Here is a 21,774-nt window from a genome sequence, read left to right on the forward strand (position 1 = left end):
TTAATAGCTTCCTCAAGCGTGGCATCTTATAAAATTACAGTACAATATCAAAGCTAGAAAATCATTTTTATTACAATACTGCTAACCACAGACCTTGCTTACTTTTCGTCAGTTTAACATGTTTGTGTTCATGAGCATATGTACAGTTTTATGGACCTTGATCCCATGTACAGGTTCATATGGGCTTCCCTGGTGGCTCAGATGGTAAAGAATCCACCCTCAATGAAAGAGACCCGGGTTTGATCCCTGAGTCAGCAGATTCTCTGGAGAGGGGATGTCTGTCTGGAGAATTCCATGGACAGAGAAGCCTGGTGGGCCACAGTCCATGAGATCACAAAGAGTCGGACACAGTGGAGCAACTAACACATAGTATAGGTGATCTTTTGAGATGAATCTTTTTTCATTAATTATAATGCCCTTGAGATCCACCCAAGTTGTTACAAGTATAGCCAGTCCACTCCTTTTCATTGCTGAGGAGGATTCTGCAGCAAAGACACATCAGAATTTGTTTAATGATGTATGCATTGAAGGACATTAGGGTTATTTACAGTTTGGGACTATTCTGCATAAAGTTGCTATGAACATGCACGTGCAGGTTTTTGAATGAGTATGTTTTCATTTCTCTGGGATAAATGCTCAGTAGTGCAACTGTCAGGGGTAACTGTATCTGTAGTTTTATAAGAAAGTAACATACTATTTTTCAGAGTGGTTGTACTATTTTACATTCCAACCAGCAACGTATGAGTGATTCAGTTTCTCCACATCCTTGCCAATGTGTGGTTGTGTTACTTTTTTTATTTTAGTCTTTCTGATAGATGTTAGCTATCAGATAGCTCATTGTAGTTTTGAGTTACATTTCCCTGATGGTTAAGAAGCAGAAAGTTTCTTCATCTGCATGTGCACCAACTGTATGTCCTCATTGGTAAAATGACTGTTTATGTCTTTTGCCCATTTTCTAACTGGATTCCTTTTTGTTTGTTTTTTACTTTCCAGTTTTGAGAGTTCTTTATACACTCCAGATCCAAGACCTGTGTCAAATTTGCAAATATTTCTGGTTTGCAAATATCTTCTTCTAGTCTTTAGCTTGTTTTTATCACCCTCATAATAGAGTTTTTGGCAGAGCAAACATTTTAAATTTTGATGAAGCCCAACTTATCAAAAAATTTTAATGCACTATGCTTTTGGTGTCATGTGTAAGAACTCTTTTACATCCCCAGATCCCAAAGCTTTTTCATATTTTTACTCTAATATTTTATAATTTAAAAATTTACATTTAAAACCATGATTCTTTTTGAGTTAACTTTTACATAAGGGATGCAATTTAGATATTCATTTTCTTTGTCTATGGCTATCCAATTGATCAAGCAACATTTGCTAAAAAGAATATCCTTCTCCAAATGAGTTGCTTTTATGCCATTTTGTAGGTTCTCTATTCTATTCTATTGATCTCTCCAATTACTGTGTATACACAGGAGGTCAACATTGAGTAGAATGAGTCTCTCTACCATTCTTTTCCAAATTCTTTTTCACATAAAACTTAGAATAAGCTTGTCTATATCTACTCAAAATCTTGTTGGGATTTTGATAAAAGTTATGCTAAACATATAGGAAAACTTGAGGAGAATCTGATTAAACTATTTAAAGTGTTCTTCACGTGAAACTGAAACAGCTAGTGGTTGCTGTTGTTCTTGTTTAGTTGCTAACTCATGTCCGACTCTTTTGCAACCCCATGGACTGTAGCCCGCCAGGCTCCTCTGTCCATGGGATTCTGCAGGCAAGAATATTGGAGTGGGTTGTCATTTCCTTCTCCAAAAGATCTTCCTGACCCAGGGTTCAAACCCGTGTCTCCTGTAGTGGCAGACGAATTCTCTACCACTGAGCCACCAGGGAAGCCCTTGAATAGGTATAGCATTTTTAAAAGGCTTAAGTTAAAAAGGCTTAAATAAATATAAATCAATGTGTTATTACTACACAAGTACTGTAGACTTTTTAACAACTTGGGTTTGAACTGCGCAGGTCTACTTACATGTGGATTCTTTTCACGGTAAATACTGTGGTGCTAACTTAATCTACAGTTGGTTGAATATGTGGATGCAGAACTGCAGATACGAGAGAACCCTTGGCTTCCCAAGGCGCACTGTGAGTTATACAAGGATTCTCAACAGCAAGTAGGATTGGCACCCAAACCCCTGCATTTTTCAAAGGTCAACTGTGTAATGAGTGTGCATTTTACATGGTTCTCTTTCTCTTATTTAAACTTTTGACATTTCACACAAAGAAACTTTAAACCTTTTAAAATCCCACATGAAGAAAATAACACTGAAAAAATAGATACCTTTCCACTAGTTCTCTACCTCTTTATGTCACCTTCCTTTCAAATAAAGATTACAACACAATGTATTAGTTCTTTTTAATTAAAAAAGTCACCTAACGGTTACTCATTCAAATTTATATAAAAATATTCCTACTACCAGTACTACCTCTTTTGATTACCAAGTACAGTTAACTAGTAGTTTATAAAAGACCAACATTTTTATATGAGTGTGTCTAATGCTATGATAATTGGAAGAATTTGCCAAGTAAAAATTTACACATCTCTGTCAGTTTCAGTTCTTTCCACTATTACTTTAGCTGACTTCTCTCACTTTCTACTAGGAAAAGAGATGAATTTAACACATGGCTTGCTTTACATCATTTATATATACAATATATAATAATATAATACATATGTGATATACCTCTCTATCTTAGACTCTATACCTATTTGTATTCCTGTTTGGCACTAAACCAAGAGCACCACTAAGCAAATAGCAAACTTGTTCTTTGCAACTTTGTTATATTTTAAACCATTTAATATAAATCCTCTCTCTCTCTCACTATATATATGTGTATATATATACACTATGCTTTAGAGGCTTTTAGCTTTGGATTAAAATGCAGTTTAAATACAAGATTGTATTACTTTTGGGAAAGCACCAAAATGCTTGAGAACCTCACTCTTGAAAGAGAAAACAGTTATAAATTTGTAGAATTCTGAGTCAAATATGGTCAAGTTTTGAGTTTCACAGCTAAGTATAACTTAGAGAAATGAAAAACATTTATGTTAGAGAATTTTTTTCCCATAAAAGTCGGAAGAAAAAAAAAAGCCTTTGATCTCCTTCTCTTGGTGTGCTTTTAGTATGTTAAATGCCAAAAAGTTCAAAATGTAACTGCCTTATAATCTAAAGTTACTCAATATAAACAAAAATGTGTTGAGGAGACTATATCTTTACATTGTCTCACTGGAGAATAATTTTTTAAAAGTACGCAAACAGTATGCTAATTTTGAATCTCATCTTAAGAATCTAAGACCAGTATTTCAAGAAAAAAAATATCTTGAAAGGAACAGTTACTTTCATTTACATTATCAAGATACTTCTACTTCCACTTATATTTGCTAGCATATTTCACTTAAAGTAGAAGTTTTCATGGTTACCAAATGGTTCAATGGTATGCACAAAGGCTTATATTTGATGGACTTTGTGCTAAGAGGCAAAAAATAATTTTTGGGGTTGTCAAAAAAAAAAACAACTAGAAAACTTCAATCTTGCTCATCTTACTTTGGTGGAATCAAAGCAGCCCATGTGCTTACTGTACCAGTTACCTGTGGTATAACCTCCCACCTGTGGTCCCTAAAGAATAAGAAGCAGCAAGGGTTGATACTTCTGAGGAATGAAAACTCTAGGCCCTGGCTTCAGACTCTGGGGTAGAACCCAGCATTCTGTTATAACATACCGTACAAATGATTCTGATGGATGTCCTAGTTTGAAAAGCAATGGTTTAGAACAATATAGCATTCTTACATTCTAACTAAAGACCTTAAAACAAACTTTTATGCTTCATTTTCCCCAAAGGAGGATGATGTTTGTATTACAGATGAGACAGTTCTTCATTATGGTGAACTTTTAGCATCCCTGACTTTCTGGCACCAATAGCAACAAATAATGCTGTTTACCATACCCCTTAAGAGTTGGTAAGAATTTTAAGAATCACTGATAGAGGAAAAGGCTCTGTTTGCGTCCTACCATTCTCCATCTTGGCTACAACTCTATCCAAAGACCTTGACCACATCCTTCCCTTCCCAATCACTTCTGCTGGAAAAAGAAAGGGTGATCCCATTGGTTTCTAGAAGCATATAATACAAGGGTCAGGGAAAGGCAGGAACTTTGCATTGAGGCCAACTTTTACTAGCTATAGCATGTATCACCAACTTATTTTATATTTTTTTCTAATGTTAAGGTCAATCATTCTTTTACACGCCAAATACTCTCTGGAAAACAACTGGGGAAATAAAAATTTGTATTTACATAAATGATCCTCATCAGGATAAGCTTTCAAATTTAAAAATCTCAGTCATCTATTGTAACCAGAAGTCGATAAAAAAGAACACCTTAATACTAATTGAATAACCTGCCACTAGGATTGAAAAATTATACATTCCCTTAGAATGATAAATTTAATCAGTGAGTTATATAGCAGGAACTAGAATACACCAGTTTGTAATTATTGTTCTAAGAATTCATAAATATCTATCCAAAGCAAATGAAATCTATAAGATTATTATATATATTATATAATACAATACCTCTAGATAGATGAGATCTTACTATCTCCTTCTAGTAAAACTCTAACATCAGTTTTTTGTCTTTTATCTCAACTGATAAGTACATACTCTAAATTGGGTGGCAGGTGGGTAAATGAGTGGCGATGTCTAAGGTTTTTAGATACCACCCTCATATCAGTCTCCCTGGCAGTTAGTGCTCTCATGCAGCTCAAAAGCAAAACCAAGGCCACATGTATACCTAAGTGGACCATATTTCTAAAATAGTGGAACTCTGAATATACCAAAAAAAGGGATTATAGCCGGAACAATACCTAAGTAACTATCTTTTATTGCTTTTATCTCCTATAAGGTCATGCTTCTGACTCCTCCCTTCTATATGATTGATATGGTCTTTAGGGACTAGAAGCCACTCCTAATGCAGGAACCATCCACCTAAAACTGCTGGAGAACAGAAAGGCTGCAGGGAAATATCCATGGAGTGAGTGTCTTAAAGCAGCTCTATTCTAGGTCTTAAGGCAAAAGACTCTATTTATTCTCTCTTTCATACTTAGAGGGCAAAAATTCCAAAGGCAAGCACAGAGGTGTCGCTGGACTTAACAAAAGTAGTCTTCAGGCTCACAGTATATATACTAGTTCATTAAAGTAGGAAATCACAGTTATTTGAGGACAAATGGGAAGATGGATTATGCTATCGTCTGGATCTTCTCAGTGCAGACTGTTGGTTGAAGATTTTCTATCAGGGGACAATGATTAATACTAACTCAAACATTTCACTTTTCACAATTCATCTTCTGTAGAACCATGTGATCACAACTACCTGCATGAGAACTGTGACCATACACACTCAATTCAAAAGTGAAAATAAACTGGAACTCAACTTAGTAGGTATATTTTTCACATAGATATGGGTAAAATAATTCTGAAATTACTGTCTAAATACTGAGGGACTGAACCAATGAGCAAAAACATAGGTGATATTGGGTGCTATAGTTTTTACTGTTGTGAAAGGTAGATACAGATACTGAATTCAGAAAAACTAGGAAGAACCTTATGGTACTGGATGGGATTAGATGTATCAGTAAAAAATCACGATTTTTCAATATATATAGATTACAGACATTGATATATAGATCCAGCAGTAGATACTGATGTGTATGATTATGTGTGTGTGTACACAGATGTATAGACACATACATCTATTTCCTAATGGATCAATCTATATCTCTCTGCTGTGTGTCTGCTAATGGCTTCAGTCGTGTCTGACTCTGCAACTCTATGGACTGCAGCCTGCCAGTCTCATCTGTCCATCGGATTCTCCAGGCAAGAATACTGGAGTAGGTTGCTGTGTCCGCCTCCAGGGGATCTTCTCGACTCAGGGATCGAACCTGTGTCTGCTATGTCTAATCTGCACGGGCAGGTGGGCCCTTTACCACTAGCGCCACCTGGGAAGCCCACATCTCTCTGCTAAGAGAACCGAGAAGCAACAGTGCTACCAAAGAGCATGCCTAGTACCCAAATCTTAGTTTCTAAATACCATTCTCTACTAAGAGGTACCAGGGTTCCTTGGAGAAACAGTTGATTCTAGGGCTTGGGCAGGGAAATGACAAAAAGAGTCTGTAGTATTTTGATATACCAAAAATTAAGGACATAGTCATAGAACAATTGGGGCATTTCCAAAGGATCAGGAGCTAGCCTGAAGGCAGCTACAACGACTTGAGCACTGAAACTTAACTTAAAACATTTATGAGTTAAAAGGAAGAAAGAAAAAAAGTAAAGATAAAAGAAAGAAAGGAGAAAGAGAAAGAAGGCTTTCTTACAGTACAGCGACAACTAATAAATATAGAAATATGATGGAGTTGAAAAATCACTATTTTGCAACTATCACAGGCAAGAAGCATCAAATGAATATAAACTAGTAAATGAAAGATTGAAAAGAAACAAGTTATTATGTAGTCTTATATCTCCCCACAAACTACCTAAGTCAGTATAGCAAAATAGTAATATGACAGTGGAGACCCCTGGCAGATCCCACCTTAACCAAATGATGAAATTTAACATAACTGGGCCCAAGCAGACATAATCTGCCTTCTGATAATGAAGCACTGAGAAGGATGCAACATCATTTCTGTGGCATTCCCACTGAAAATGCGTAAAGTGAATCCAATTATGAGGAAACATTAGACAAATCCAAATTGAGAGACAGCCTACCAAAAACTTGGCCAGAACCCTTCAAAAAAGTTCATGTTATGAAAGACAAAAAACATCTGAGAAACATTTGACATTAAAGGAAACTAAAGTGACATGACAACTAAATGTACTAGAATCTTCTGAACTCTACATTAGATAAAAGTACCTACTAAAGTAAATATCCTGTTTTGATCATTGTACTACGGCTATATAAGAAAGTGTCCTTGTTCTTAAAGGAGGTAAGTACAGAGAAGTGAAGTCATGATGTCTGCAACTTACTCCCAAACAGTCCGTTTAAAAACATATAATAATAATAGTAACAACAACAATAAAAATAATAATGTAAATGAAATATTCAGTTCTCTTCTCTTAAAACTAAATAATCCCAACTATTTTAGCCTTTTAAATCTCTATGAGACAAAAAAATTGCCTGGAAGTTTTAAAAAAAGAAAAGGATCTATATGGTTACCACAATTCTGGGAACCTCTATAGCTCCAAGACTTTAGTTATTTTAATTTTCATCAGGACCAGAAATTAAATAGTAAATACAGGCCCCCAGACATATCTTTTGGATGTAACTCTATCTTAGGTGTCACAGCTCCTTGGTCATCTGGATTGACATAAGTTTTGTCCTGACTCAGAAGTTCCCAAACTCCCCAGTCAAAAACTTCCTCCTCTCTAGGAACGTCTGGGGTCAAGCTCAGCCCTCCTAAGCAAAAAATTCACTCTCACGTGGATGGAAAATGGTGTTGGAGGCAGAACACTCCTCCGCAGACCCTGAAGTTGTTCATTTCTCAATAAATACTTACTGAACACCAAGGGGGGAAAATGGAGAAGGGAATAACAACCCACTCCAGTATTCTTGCTTAGAGAATTCCCTGGACAGAGGAGCCTGGCAGGCTATAGTCCACGGGGTCGCAAAGAGCTGGACACGACTGACTGACTGACACATACACAAGGGGGGAAGAAAAAGGATCTACAGTCTCAATCCAGTTCAATTTATTTAAAAAATATATTGAGGACCTATTCACAGGAGTCCTATATTTTAAAAGTTCACAGTTTATTGGAGAAGGAAAATATGCATGTAAACATAGTATAAGAGAAGTATTCTATAAGTATCAAAAATGAAGTGTAAGAAATACTAAAGGAATATTGAAAGGAAGTCATTAATTCTGACTACTATATTAGTATTTTTTAACAGTTATTACTTATAGTTTGGCACTGTACTTTTTACATATTAGTTCACTGAATGTACCAATAATCTCATAAGGTAAGTAGTATTATTACCACTATTTGCAGATGAGGCCATTGAGGTACAGAGAACTGTCAGTTGAGAATACAGAGAATTCAGACATTCTCAGAGAGGAATCTGGCTGTAGGTTATCTAGCTAGCTAGTAACCCAGGTTTCAAACTCAGGCAGTCTGATTCCATAACCGATGAAGAAGCTTTGTTAATTCTTAAAAGATGAATATAATTTCAAAGAAATGGGAAATAGAGGAATATTTAAGGTTGCAAGAAAAATAAAGATGAAGGTGTGGAGAGAGAAAATACAGATCTTAGAAGGAAAACAGCAAGAAATTTAGGGGCTGGTACATAAGATGGAAGGGGAGAAATGGGTGAGCAGAGTGAACGAGATTAGATAGATTTATGAAATATGTTAGAGTCTATCATGAGAATTAATACAGTCTCTGATGGTAAAGAAGCTGATTCTCATGCACCATAATCTTGATGTAAATAGAGCTGGTTTCTGAAACATTCAAATGAACCAAGTACCAATAATAACTTAGTAGAATTTAATTTCTCCTAAAAGATAGTACCAGAGCACAAATCATGAGAACACATTCATAGTGACATCTGCACCATGATGTACAATAATTTCATTTCAAAAAGATCCTATTAACTGTGCAATATTGAAATTACCAGAACTGAAAACAGAACATTGAAAAATACCACAACTCTACCTTAGTTAAAGAAGACTACAAACCTTTTACAGTAAATGAAATGTGAGTATACCATGAGATCCACTGTAATAGCTCCATCTTTGTCATAACATTTATTAAAACAAAGTGATCAATTAAAGGAATTTAATGAGTAATATATTCCATGAGCTCCATTAGATATGCATTTCTAACCAGTACAACAACCAGACATGAATGCTTAATGTCAAATTTCCGAGTTGTTAGCAGATATAATTGAGTGTTCATATTAATAAGTGAAAATACCATTTTGCCTTCATAGTAAATTAATTATAGTTAAAGAAAAACATGCGGCACTTAAGATGCTGTTTTCATTTTAATGTAAGTATTAATAAAAATTTGACTTTTATTTAGTAAACTATAGGTTTAACCCATTCAAAATCTATATTCAAAATTCTATATACGCATATATATATTCAAAACTCAAAATACTATAACTGAAGAGTATAGAAAATTTAATTGTATGTACAATAAAAACATTTAAGCTTTGTAAAATGCCAAAAAAATCTAAATTAAAACATTAACAAATTCACTAGTGACTATTTTTCACATAGTTAATAAAAACAAAAAATAAATTTCATATTTATAAAATATCTTTGCAGCAGCATTCTTAACCATCTAACATAATCTTCTTCCATTTTGGAAGAATTCTAAAATGTTTTGTTGATTAACAGAACAGAAGTGATTAGTGAGATACAGGAATGTCAGGATGTATCATAGAAGAGAAGAATATGAAAAAGGAAGGCAAATGATTTTAAAGAGTCCTTTAAAAATTAAATCTTATATTTAGATTAGTATAAAACTAAAGAACACATAAACAGTTAAAGAAATAGAACGCTGAGCTATGAAAGTGTTCCTCCCCTAAAAATACCTAAAATGGTATTTAAACTTCAACTATTATCCTTGACCTGTCTGATTGGACTTCTGAGAGTAAGGAAAATCCATCGGACCTGAAAAAGGGGGAAAGGGACTAAAACACAGTGTAATCATCTGGAACTGACACCACAGCTGCCTGGAGGGCATCTGCTGATAAGAGGGCTCTAGGCTTTAACAGCAAGAAGAAGAAGAGAGGCCAGCCCTTGATTCCTAGCGTGTGGAGAGCTGAAACTAGCATCACTACATGAAAGCAGAAACCTTGAAAAGCTATATGCACTATGAAAAGAGGTATACTTTTTTTTAAAAAAAGCTCTATTCAACAACAAAGAAAAGTGAAAAAAGTTAATTTTCTGTGTAAGCCTCAGTGCTAGATAGAAAAGGCTGAAGGAATCGCAACCTGCAAAAGTACGTTCCAGAGCATTAAGTGCAATAGTTTAAGATGTCTGGCATACACAAACATAAATCCTAACTATGGAAATTCATTTCTAACCAGGTCTCCCAAGATTCCAAGATTTGGGAACCCAAAAAATGAATTCAGAATCTAAAATTACAAAATTAACAGGGATATGAGACACCAGGAGTGAAGTCAACAGAAACAATGAACAGAAGAATTATACCTCAATGAATATCAGCTATTAGAAATAATATATGCAGCATATAAAATCACTATGTTTAAACAGTTACAAAAAGAGAAAATTGAAACATAAGCAAGGAAAAGTTTATCATCAAAATAAACATATCAAATGTAGTTTTTAGCAATAAATAATATATTTAACTAAAAAATCTATCAAAATATTTTTTCAAATAATATTTAAAATAATTGGGGGAAATTATTATGAAGTGGTTATTAGATGATGAAGGAATTTTTGTTGATTTTTATTAAACATAATAATGACATGGTGATTATTTAAGATGTCAATATTGTTTAGATGTGTATACTATGGGTGACATATTATCTGGGATAGGTTTCAAAATACTTCAGCAAAGAAAAAAAAAGAACAGATATAGCAAATGTGGGAAATACTAAATTAAAGCAATGTATATATGTAAAATTTTTGTAATAAAAGTAAAATGAAAACTCCATGGATAGTATAATCAGAATGTTAGATACAGTCAAAGAGAGAACTAGAGAACTGGAAGATGGATGAGGAGGGTATCCAGAGTATGAATAAAATTTAATGAGAAAAAACAAAAAATAATTTACCTTCTTTTGGGCTCACTGCTGCAGGAAGTATATCCCAATCAAGGGTCCAAGTAGGGCAGGGGTGGGGAGAAAACATCACTTCAATGCCTTTTTCCTGGAAAAGGAGAGAGACCCTTTCCAAATTAACGAATTAGTACAATCCTGTTATGTTCTAGAACACCAAATTCTATTTTCTACACTGGCAAGGTGAAATACAAATTTTAATAAACATCAAGCATTTCTCAAAATATTGTTACATAAGAGATATATGTTGAAATATTCTCTCTCAAATATTTCTAGCTATTCCATGACTGCAGAATATCACAAGATATTTCAAGAAGTAGGAACTTGTGATAAACATCAGAAAAATATTTCACATACAGCCACCCAGAGAGAAAAGTAAATTATCTGTGAAGAGATGTAATTGAGTTCCACAGGCCATATTAACACACAGTTGAGTCTGATGCACTGCCTGGTGTAACACGGAATGAATGCTTGGTGAATGAATGAACAGGTGGTCTGTTCTCCTTCTCTAATTTTGTTATCACAGTGTAGCCTACTTTTTGTTTGCTTGCTTGTTTCTTGATCTTAAATAAACCCAAATAGATTCCCTTTAGATTCACACTATGGGATCTGAGAATATCACGAAAATTTGTATTTGACCTTGTTCTCTGCTTCCTGTTAAAACTCTTTAAACACTTACCCTGACTTCTTGCAAACAGAAGTCAGAAACAAGTAAAGCAGAAGAAATATTGATCAAGATGTTTTTGAAAAGTATTCTTCCCCCCAAAATGAGAAATAAATGTTGAGTTTCTTAACAGTATGGTTATTTTCCTATTAAATTTCCTACTAAAATTATTACCTGAAGTGACACAGAAGTAATAAGCCACCTAGAAATATTAGGTGTCAAAGAGAAAAGTCACCTGAGAATAAAACTATTATCAAAAACAATCCACATAATCAAAACTAACTCTGCATACATCTATCAAAGTCTGTCATGTATTATTCAAAAGTTGCTACAGCCTAGCAGCCATGTTTAAAGGATCAAAAAGTCCCACTTTAACATGCACCCCAAATATCATCCATACTAGTCTCTTACGGGGACCTACAAAGTCTCTAGAAAAGGATCCCTTTTGTTTAACCAACTAGTTCCCAACATTTAAAAGAATGATCTTCCCTCTTCCATATATAAAAAAATTCTCAAGTTCCTTCCTCATGTTGAATGTTATACATTTATTTATTTGATCTACAGACAGTTGCATGGCATACTCATGGATTTCCAGACCCCTTGTAATCATATTCTGTGTCCACAGCCCACAGGATAGATACCCATGGTTCTGGAATTGTTTATTTATTTTTAACCTCCAGGAATATCTTATTCAAAAGAAAAATCCCTGAAAATCAATCATTAACCCCCTTGTATCAGTTAGTTTAGGAGATTAGTTTCCACCATGAAGACTAGCTGAATTCTAGTCCAAAAGGAGATAGTAAAAAGATTCTGTTGTTGGGGCATAGATATAGCTACAGATATAGAGGCCAGAGTACTTACCTGCCTCCAGAAAGATAAACATATCTCTTTGACATCATCACCTCTTTCCTTTAACTCCCTTAGTCCAGTCTAGCCATACTGAACTTCCTGCTATTCCTCATTTTACCACACTCATTCTTAACTTGGGGTCTTTTATAAAATGCACCTATTTTGAAATACAATTTTTATGCCATAAAATCTGTCCCTTTAAAGAGTATAATACAATGGTTTTTAAAATATTCATGGTTGTGTAACCATCACCATTATCTAATTTGAGAACATTTTCATCATCTCAAAAAAAGACATCCCATACCCATTAGCAGACACTCTCTATTCTCTGCCCATAGTTCCCTGCCCTGGGCAACTACTGATCCACTTTCTGTCTCTGTAAATTTGTTCAGGGTCTTCTACTAGCTGGACCATATGCCTAGAACATACCCTCCAAACCTTCAAATGTTCATTCTGGTCATCTGATCAATGTCTTCGCCTCATCAGTTAAGCCTTCTTGACCACCTTATCTAAAATATGATCATGACCTCCAACATCTCCAGTCCCCTCATCCCACATTATTTGTATAACACTTATCATTAGCTAATGTGTTACATATTTACTTGTGGTTTTTATTCACCTCCCCCACCAGAATGGAACATCCAGGAGGGCAGGCCAATTTGTTCTTCATATATCCAACATTCAGAAGAATGTCTGTTGTTTAGTAAATACATGTACATCTTTTGACTGACTGGATGAATAAATAAATTTAAAACCTCTTGAGAATACGGGAGATTTTGGAGGCAAGACTGTGCCAGAGAAAACAGAAGGAAAAAAAGGTGAGATGTGAGCACTACCAAGAAAATTTTTTGTATTTTACACATCTACTTAGGGCCAATTTCATGTGTCCTCATGCAACTGGCAAAAAAAAAAAAAAAAAAAGGCAAACACACACACAAACTCTGACTATTCAGAAATCAAAAATTACAGTATAAATAAAATTAATACATTCACAGAATGTTAATTTGATATACTATTGTCTTTTAAATATACAACAATGAGAAACTTAGCAAAAACAATGCCCTATTAAAAAGGAAAATGTTACTTTGGTGAGCTTCTTTAATAAAGCTAGGAAAGTGATAAAAAGAAAAAAATGTATCCAATACACACAATCAAGATAGAATTAAAAGAAAATCGAAGTTTTAATTTATTTTTAGATTTGAAAACTTTGTTCTTTTAAAATTGCTGATGTGATGTCCCAGTAAACTTTCATACAATCATAAAGGTTTAAAATTAGAAATGATGCATATACAAATGTACACCTCATGCTCCTAATTTATAAAAGGAGAAATTGAGACCTTTTGGTTAAACCCTTACTGAAGGTATAATAATAATGTTAGCTTGACTACAAAGCTGGGCCTGGAACCCAAGTCACCTGGTCTCTAACACAGCCTTCCCAGGGATATTGCCAAGTCAGTGACTAAGTAAGTCTCAGGCACACAGACTGAGTGCAGGCCACTTTTGAGAAATACGGAACTCTGTGACAGAGGATTGAAACTCAAGGATTCCGAATTGCACCGATGCAACCTTCCTTCCTTTCCTGCTTTCACACACAGCGGTCAAACCTGCACCACCTTCTGAAGGCTCTTGCACCCTTCTTTGGCGCCCTCCCCACTTTCCCTCACAGATGTTCCCCTCAGTATTCCTGCAGCACATCTAACCCTATCTTGGAATTTGCTTCTAACTCATCCCCTGTAAGCTAAAATCTCAGGATTCCTTTATATTTTTAATATTATTACAAAGGGTTTATTTTTATGATTGTTTAACTTTTCTCTGAATATATTTATCTCTTTTTTATAAATATTCTAAAATGGAACAAATGCAAATGTTTTTCCTAATATCATTTTGTTGCTGGAAAAGCATGGGCAGAAAAATCTGAATTACCAATCTTTTTTCAAGACTCTGTAAAAGTATGAATTCAAATAAAAGCACGGATTATTGGTTTGCTAAAATTTTTAAATTAGTATTTTAATACAAAGATACTCTCCTGACACTTGTTTAAAAAAAAAAAAACCAATCAGGAGGTAAATGAAAGATTGCTGAACAATATAACCATCCAATCAAGACACATCATACTACTATATCTTCTACAATCAACTCCTGTTTCATTGTTTCATCACTAGGCTAACAAAGCATAGATGAAGAGATGAGGAGCTGGTGTTACTACTAACATCTTCCTGTGCTTTTCTAAATCAAAGAACTTTGTTAACACTAGAACTCAAATACTTCCTAACCCAAGTTAAGAAAAATATACTAATTTTTTTGCCAATACAACTCAGATGACCAGCTCAAATTACTTCATGAATTCCCTATTCAAATAAATCAAATAAAGTAGTCTAAGTTAAAAGCAAGCCATTTTTGTAAATATTTTTAAATGTTTATTTATTTATGTGGCTGCACCAGGTCTTAATTGTATGTAGCATGTGGTATCTAGTTCCCTGGCCAGGGGTCAAACCTGGGCCCTCTGCATTAGGAACACAGTCTTAGCCACTGGACCAGACAGGGAAGTTTCTTTGCACATTGTTTTGAATGATATTGAAAAGCAAGCCTATTGGTGAAAACTTATACACTTAGTACCATTAGAAACTAATTATGCTATAAACAGAGAAAAATAAATGACATGCATTCTTATTATATATAAGGTCATAAAATCAAGGACTAAAGTAAAAACAGAATTCAAAAATCTTAAATTTAGACAAAACCTTGGCAAATAAATTGAGATAATCATTCTCATTTCTTTAATTCAAATCATCACCTCAAAATTAAAAAACCAAGACTAGTTCCTTGCAACAGAAAAACATCAGGTTAAAACAATAAACTTGACCAGATGTGCTATGACTTTGGCGTATCAAATGTAAAACAAAATGTTTTGAGAAAAACACTCTTAAAAATATATATCCTGACTCGTTTATCTCCAAAGACACATAATAGTAAAAATCTTCAATTTACTGTATGTATTCAATTTACTTTTCACTTAAATGCAAAGACTAACAGAAAGTGTGATTGGTCAAGACTAATGTAAATAAAATTTATAACAAAATGTCAATAGATAATTACAAGTTAGGGTAGTATACTAAGCAACTTTTATCACATGGAATTTTTCAAACAAAATTTTAATAAAAACAACTGAATTACCATTAATTTAGTCATAGTGGGTCTTGGTCCTCCAATAAACGAAGGATCATTTTGCTCCTCTGCACATGGGGTCTCATCTAAGTTTGGGGGCTGTTGACTTGAGGCGGTCTGTAATTCTGGTAAACTGAGAAATTGGATCCCACACTGAGAAGCTGCCGTTTGCACTCTTGGCACTTCCTGAATCCTCTGGTACCAGGCAGCCAGCAGTGGGAATTCTACCAGCTTTCCAGAAAGTTTCCTGCAGATGATTACCTAGGTGGAAAAAGAACAAAACATATTATTATACATAATTTTTGTTTGTTATAAGAGCTGACTGAAGTAACCTTACATACCACAAAATTCACACATTTTAAGGGTACAGTTCACAGAATGAGTTTTAGTAAATTTATACAGTTGTGCAACTACCACCATAACCTACTACTGGAACGCCCAATGTCACACAGAGGTTTCCTGTGACTGCTGGCAATCAGGCTCTGCCCCCCAGTCAGTTGCAGGCAATCCCTGATCTGCTTCTCATGTGTATAATTCTGCCTTTTCTAGAATTTCATGAAAATGGAATCACAAAATGTGGTTCTTTTCATTTAGCAGTATGATTCTGAGATTCATCCATGTAGTTGCCTGTATCAGCAGTTTGTTGCTTTTTTATGATGATGCAGCATTTAAAGAAAGACTTATTTATTCAAATTAAAAACATTTGAAACCATTACCCCTGATGTAAATTAACGTTTATTTTGCCTTGGTCAGATGTTTTCTCCCTAGCACCACCACCAAACTTGTTTCTTTAAAAATTAGAATGTTCTTCTTCTTTGTAAGACACTGAATGCTGTTTCCATAGAAACAGTTATAATGTTACAAACAGATTATGACTTATAATTATGAACAGAAAAAGTAAAAAGGTCAAATCACAGAAAATCTCTACAGATATATCTAGTTATAATCAGTGCCAAAACAGAAGCCAGAAAGGATGAAAATTAATGAAAAATTTCACACATATATATGATTTATTTTAACTAGACTTTAAGGTTAAATAAGAACTGACTGTAAGAACAGGGTTTATGTCTAATGCCCTTTGTATACTACAAGTGCTTAAACTACTGCCTGGCAAAAAATACTCTTGATTGAACAGATGATAAAGGAACCACTTATTTTCTTCAAAGAATAATCCCCTAAATTAGTGTCTTTCAAACTGCTGCTTATGACCCATTAAGAGATTTTAAAATCAATATATCTGGTTTAAAAAAAACTGAAATAAAATAGAAAATATCAGGGTAAATAGCATGTCATAAGGCAGATTATTTTGCATTTATATGTATAATATAAAGATGTATACTTGTATGCTCAATCATTTTGTAAAATGCATCATTTACTATGAAAAGTAAAAAAGTTTGAAAAATACTGTCTAAATGGTACTTTGGGAGTAAAAAAGTTTCTAACTCTCAACAAAATACTTAGTTGCCTGAAAACAGATTATGAGCTAAGGGAATTGAGCTTTAAGCCATGATAAATTAATCAAATAAGAAATGTTCTCATTTCCTCACTTTCCGTTACTTCCCTTGGTAGTGATTTATTCTTATTTGTTAGATGCATATGACATCTTTCCCTCCTTTTGAAATAAATTGTAATTAAGCAACAATAATTCATGTTTAAAAAAATGGAGGACTTTCACTCTACATGACAGGTCATTCCAGTTAATCAACATGCCAGGCTGCTCTGCTATTATCCAGACAGCTCAGGAGGTACTGCACCACATTTGTTAATTACACTTGAGAAAATGTATTTAAGGAAGAGGCTAATGAAAAATATGTGGAACAAAAATTAAATTTGTCCCTAAGAAATGATTTTTGAAAAATGTTACCTGGTTGATAAGATCAAAATCATTATAAATTTTAATCAAGTTACTTAAGGACAAGAAAATTAGAGAATTTATTTTTAAAATAATGGTTAAAAAAAAAAAAACTGCTATGAAGACCACAAAATGAAATCCTAGTGGCTTTATGAAAGAGTTAGTTGCTCAGTCGCATCCAACTCTCTGCAACTCCATGGACTGCAGCCCACCAAGTTCCTCTATCCATGGAATTATCCAGGCAAGAATACTGGCCTGGGTAGCCATTCCCTTCTTCAGGGAATCTTCCCAACCCAGGGATTGAACCTGGGTCTCCTATATTGCAGGCAGACTCTTTACCATCTGAGCCACCAGGAGTCGCTTTGCAGTTAATTACAATAAGGGGCAGAAAAAACTTGTGTGAATAAAAAGAGAAGATATTATACCTATCCAAAAGATCTCCTCTGTATTACTTTCCATTGCTTATTAGAGTATGTTGTAATTCTTTCATGTCATTTCCTTAGTCACGTCTACTCTTTCAAAAGCATGTCATAACTAACAAATGTTTAGGTGAGCAGCGTAAGCAGTGTAAAAAATAGTAAACTAAGTGGAAATAAAATCCCAGTTTAGTGTTTTTCTAACAGTCTAGAACTGGTGAGTTAAAACTGAAAATTCTTAAGGACTTAAGACGGAGGATAGGATATAGAAAATATATATTAACCAGAGCATTCATGATTTTTGCAATATGTCAGCCAATAGCGAGATTCCCATTTTATTCTCAATTTTATGCCAATGAGAACAATGAAAGAGGTATTTAACATAGGCATTTTTGCTGAAAAATCAATTTATACAATGTCTTTACTTTTGTAACAAATGTCATACTTCTAAAAAACTAAATTCAAAGCATTAGAAGTTAAAATGTAGTATGTTAAATCATAAATATGCAGGTTAAAAAATATTTCATAAAGTGTCAATTTGTTTATCTTCCAGGACTAGAACAATCTTTTAAACAGTTCGATCAAAGTGTACCTGTTTAGTAGTAGTAACTTAAAAATAACTATAAAATTTACTGGTATCTGAATATTATCTGGTATCAGCAAGATTTTACCTTAGTATAGCTATTCATTGTCATTTCTCCCATCTACTTGCTCTTCTGTATACTAAAAGATTCTGGCAATTAAAGGGAAGGGGGAATCATAAGTAGTAAGCATTTTAATTTATTCTTTTAAAACCCATTCCTGAAACTTTCCAGAGGAGAGGATTTTATCAAGCACCTTCCAGGAAGCAGTGTTGGGCTATCAGGGGTTGCCTTTGCCAACTAATGTCCTATGAAGAGAAAAGCAGCTTGGAGCTGAGGTTTAGACGTAACACTGCAGCCTCTCCTAGCTATTGTTTTGCATATTTGGCTTTATTCTGTTTAGCAAAATTGGGTATTTTCCCTTGCTTGCTTGCTCGGTTGTGTCCAACTCTTTGCTGTCCCATGGGTTGTAGCCCACTACATTCCTCTGTCCATGGAATTTTCCAGGCAAGAATACTGGAGTGGGTTGCCATTCTCTTCTCCAGGGAATCTTCTCAGCCCAGGAATCAAACCCCGGTCTCCTGCATTGCAGTCAGATTCCTTACTGTCTGAGCTACCAGGAAGCCATCACTTTGTTCAGCAAAACTGGGTATTTCCCCTAACTCTTCTAATTTTGACCTCTGGTATACCAAATCTTGAATTAGCAAAATTGACTGCTCTTTCATATTCTTGATCTTATTTCTATGGCTAAATATTTTGGCCCTAGATGCAGCTCTCTGTTTCTGATCCAAACCTAGTAACTTGACCTTCATTCCTCATCATGAACTTGATCCTGATTCTGATCATTTGGACTGCTACTTCATCACCTCAATGTGAGTTACTACAAGTATAAAGGCTTGGCATCATCGCCACCATCTGAACTAAAATGGCTGCTTCATAACCTAAGATGACTTATAAGAGGAAAATAAATATAACAAAAATAACATCAAAGCTTTGGCAAAGAGAGATTAATTCCTGAAAGAAAATGTGATGATCCAGGAAAAATACAAACAAACAAAGGAAAATATTTAGAGAATTAGTTTACATATAAATGTCAGAAGAATTTAATCACAGAATACACGTAATAGAAAAGGCTGAGTGTACAAGTTTTCCACTATTTTAAACTGAGACAGAGTTCCTTAGCTGTATTAGGTAGATTTAGTCAGCAGCGGTCAGGCTGATGTCCAACCTGATTGAAGGGGGAAAAAAATCCTCTCAATTAGGAACACCTTCACCTCAGTTGATCCTAATCAGGTAAACAGTATTAAATTAAGCTAAAATCAAATGTAAAAGATGGATGTCTGGATAATGATCTAAAAATCGTTTTTATGCAGATGAATCCAATTTTTTATGTCTTGTTGCATTTGAAAGCAAATACTCAAGTCTTCTCTATCAACTTGTTTTATTTCCTTTGTAGTACTCACCATTATTTAAATGTGCATTATTTATTTGTCTACTTGTTAATTTCTATCTTCCCTATTCTTCTATTTCTACTAGAATATTCACTCCATACGGCTGGGACTCTTTCACTCTTGTTCATCACTGTGTTCCCAGTGTATACAAGAGTGTGACATATACAACAGGCTTTCAAATAAATTTCTCAAATGAATGAATTAATGGTTGTGCCACTTAAGATTCAATTTTTAAGAAATAAGCAACAAAGAGTTATCCAAGAAGACCGAGAAGCCATGAATATCAACAGTACTTCAAAATATGTACCAAATGACTGGTTTAATGACTAAAGTTGGTAATAATGGTGACAACAGAATTTAGAAATCATTTGACTAGGAAAAAAAAATCTGTTTTTCTCCCCATCCAGCTCCAGCTCCATGGACAGTAGGAATACACGTGACATTTACAATACTAATCAACATCTATGCAATTCCTAAATCTCTTGTTTTCACATCCTTTAATTCTGAAGTTATTTTGGTTTCTATTCTTGTTTTGCTCCCATTTTAAAGAAAAGAGAAATGTTCTTTAAGAAAACACCAACTCATTGATGCCACCTAACTTATTAGTGAAGCACTGGTCTCCAAATACATAGATGTTCATTAGAAATATTTTCTCAATTGTCAGCAAACATACCTGAAGTATTGGTGATATATAATAAACCAAATCTGATTATCCGATTCCTTAGAAAAGGAAAGGGTGAAATGCTTCAAAGTGGGAAAAATGCAGTTCTGGAAAACCAATAGGAAAGCTACAAAGAGCTCTAGCTTTCCATTCACTTGATACTGTTTCTACCTTCTCCTTTGTCCCTCCCACAGACAGGAGAGGAAAAAAAAAAAATTTCTAATACTAAAGAATCTGCCTGCCAATGCAGAAGACTTAAGAGACGTAGGCTCAATCCCTGGTTTGGGAAGATTCCCTGGAGGAGGGCATAGCAACCCACTGCAGTATTCTTGCCTGGAGAATCCCAAGGACAGAGGAACCAGGAAGGCTACAATCCATGGGGTTGCAAACAGTCGGACACAACTGAAGCGACTTAGCATGTGTATATATATATATAATGAACTAAAAATGGTTGACTGCATATCATATAATCTCCCACAGCATTGAATAGGACTGACAGTTCTGTTACATAACAAAGAGATGTGGGTTAAATATTTCTGATTTAATAACATCTGACATAGTGAAATTAGTTGTTTCCCAGGTGGCACTGGTGGTAAAGAATGTGAAGTGACTTTTTTAGTTGCTAAGTCACATCTGACTCTGCGACCACATGAACTGGAGCCTGCCAGGCTCTTCAATCCATGAGATGTCTCAGGTAAGAATACTGGAGTGGGTTGCCATTTCCTTCTCCAGGGCATCTTCCTGACCCAGGAATCAAACACACATTTCCGGCATTGCAGGGAATTCTTTATCACGGAGCCACCTGGGAAGCAAGCCATTTGAAGTGACTACTTAATTATAAAATATAGTTGACCAGAGATTTCAGTATTTTAACACTGGAACCTCTAGTATCAGAAGATAATCACAGGAGCAATTTAAGTTTAATAATCATGTCCTGTGTGCTGTGCTTAGTTGGTCAGTTGTATCCAACTCTTTCTGACCCCGTGGACTGTAGCCCGCCAGGCTCCTCTGTCCACAGGATTCTCCAGGCAGGAATACTGGAGTGGGCTGCCATGCCCTCCTCCAGGGGATCTTCCCAACCCAGGGATCCAACCCAGGTCTCCTGCATTGTAGGTGGATTCTCTACCGTCTGAGCCACCAGGGAAGTCTAAGAACACTGCAGTGGGTAGCCTATTCCTTCTTCAGGGGATCTTCTCCAACCAGGAATGGAACTGGGGTCTCCTGCACTGCAGGAAGATTCTTTACCAGCTGAGCCACCAGGAAAGTCCCTAATAATCATAACAAA

At 34.9% G+C, this 21,774-nt stretch overlaps 1 protein-coding gene across 5 annotated transcripts in view; it reads right to left on the reverse strand.

The window, feature by feature from the left end:
• The window catches only part of GSTCD (glutathione S-transferase C-terminal domain containing), a 127,719-nt gene that overhangs the window by 92,342 nt on the left and 13,603 nt on the right, over positions 1–21,774 (reverse strand). For all 5 annotated transcript variants that reach the window (XM_043870903.1, XM_043870904.1, XM_043870905.1 and 2 more), the window contains exons 4-5: positions 15,538–15,789; positions 10,848–10,941 (exon numbers count right to left, since the gene is read on the reverse strand). In XM_043870903.1, coding sequence (XP_043726838.1) covers positions 10,848–10,941; positions 15,538–15,789 — 346 coding nt within the window. The remainder of the gene's footprint in view (positions 1–10,847; positions 10,942–15,537; positions 15,790–21,774) is intronic.

This window comes from Cervus elaphus, chromosome 17 (assembly GCF_910594005.1).
Source record: "Cervus elaphus chromosome 17, mCerEla1.1, whole genome shotgun sequence".
NCBI lineage: Eukaryota > Metazoa > Chordata > Mammalia > Artiodactyla > Cervidae > Cervus > Cervus elaphus.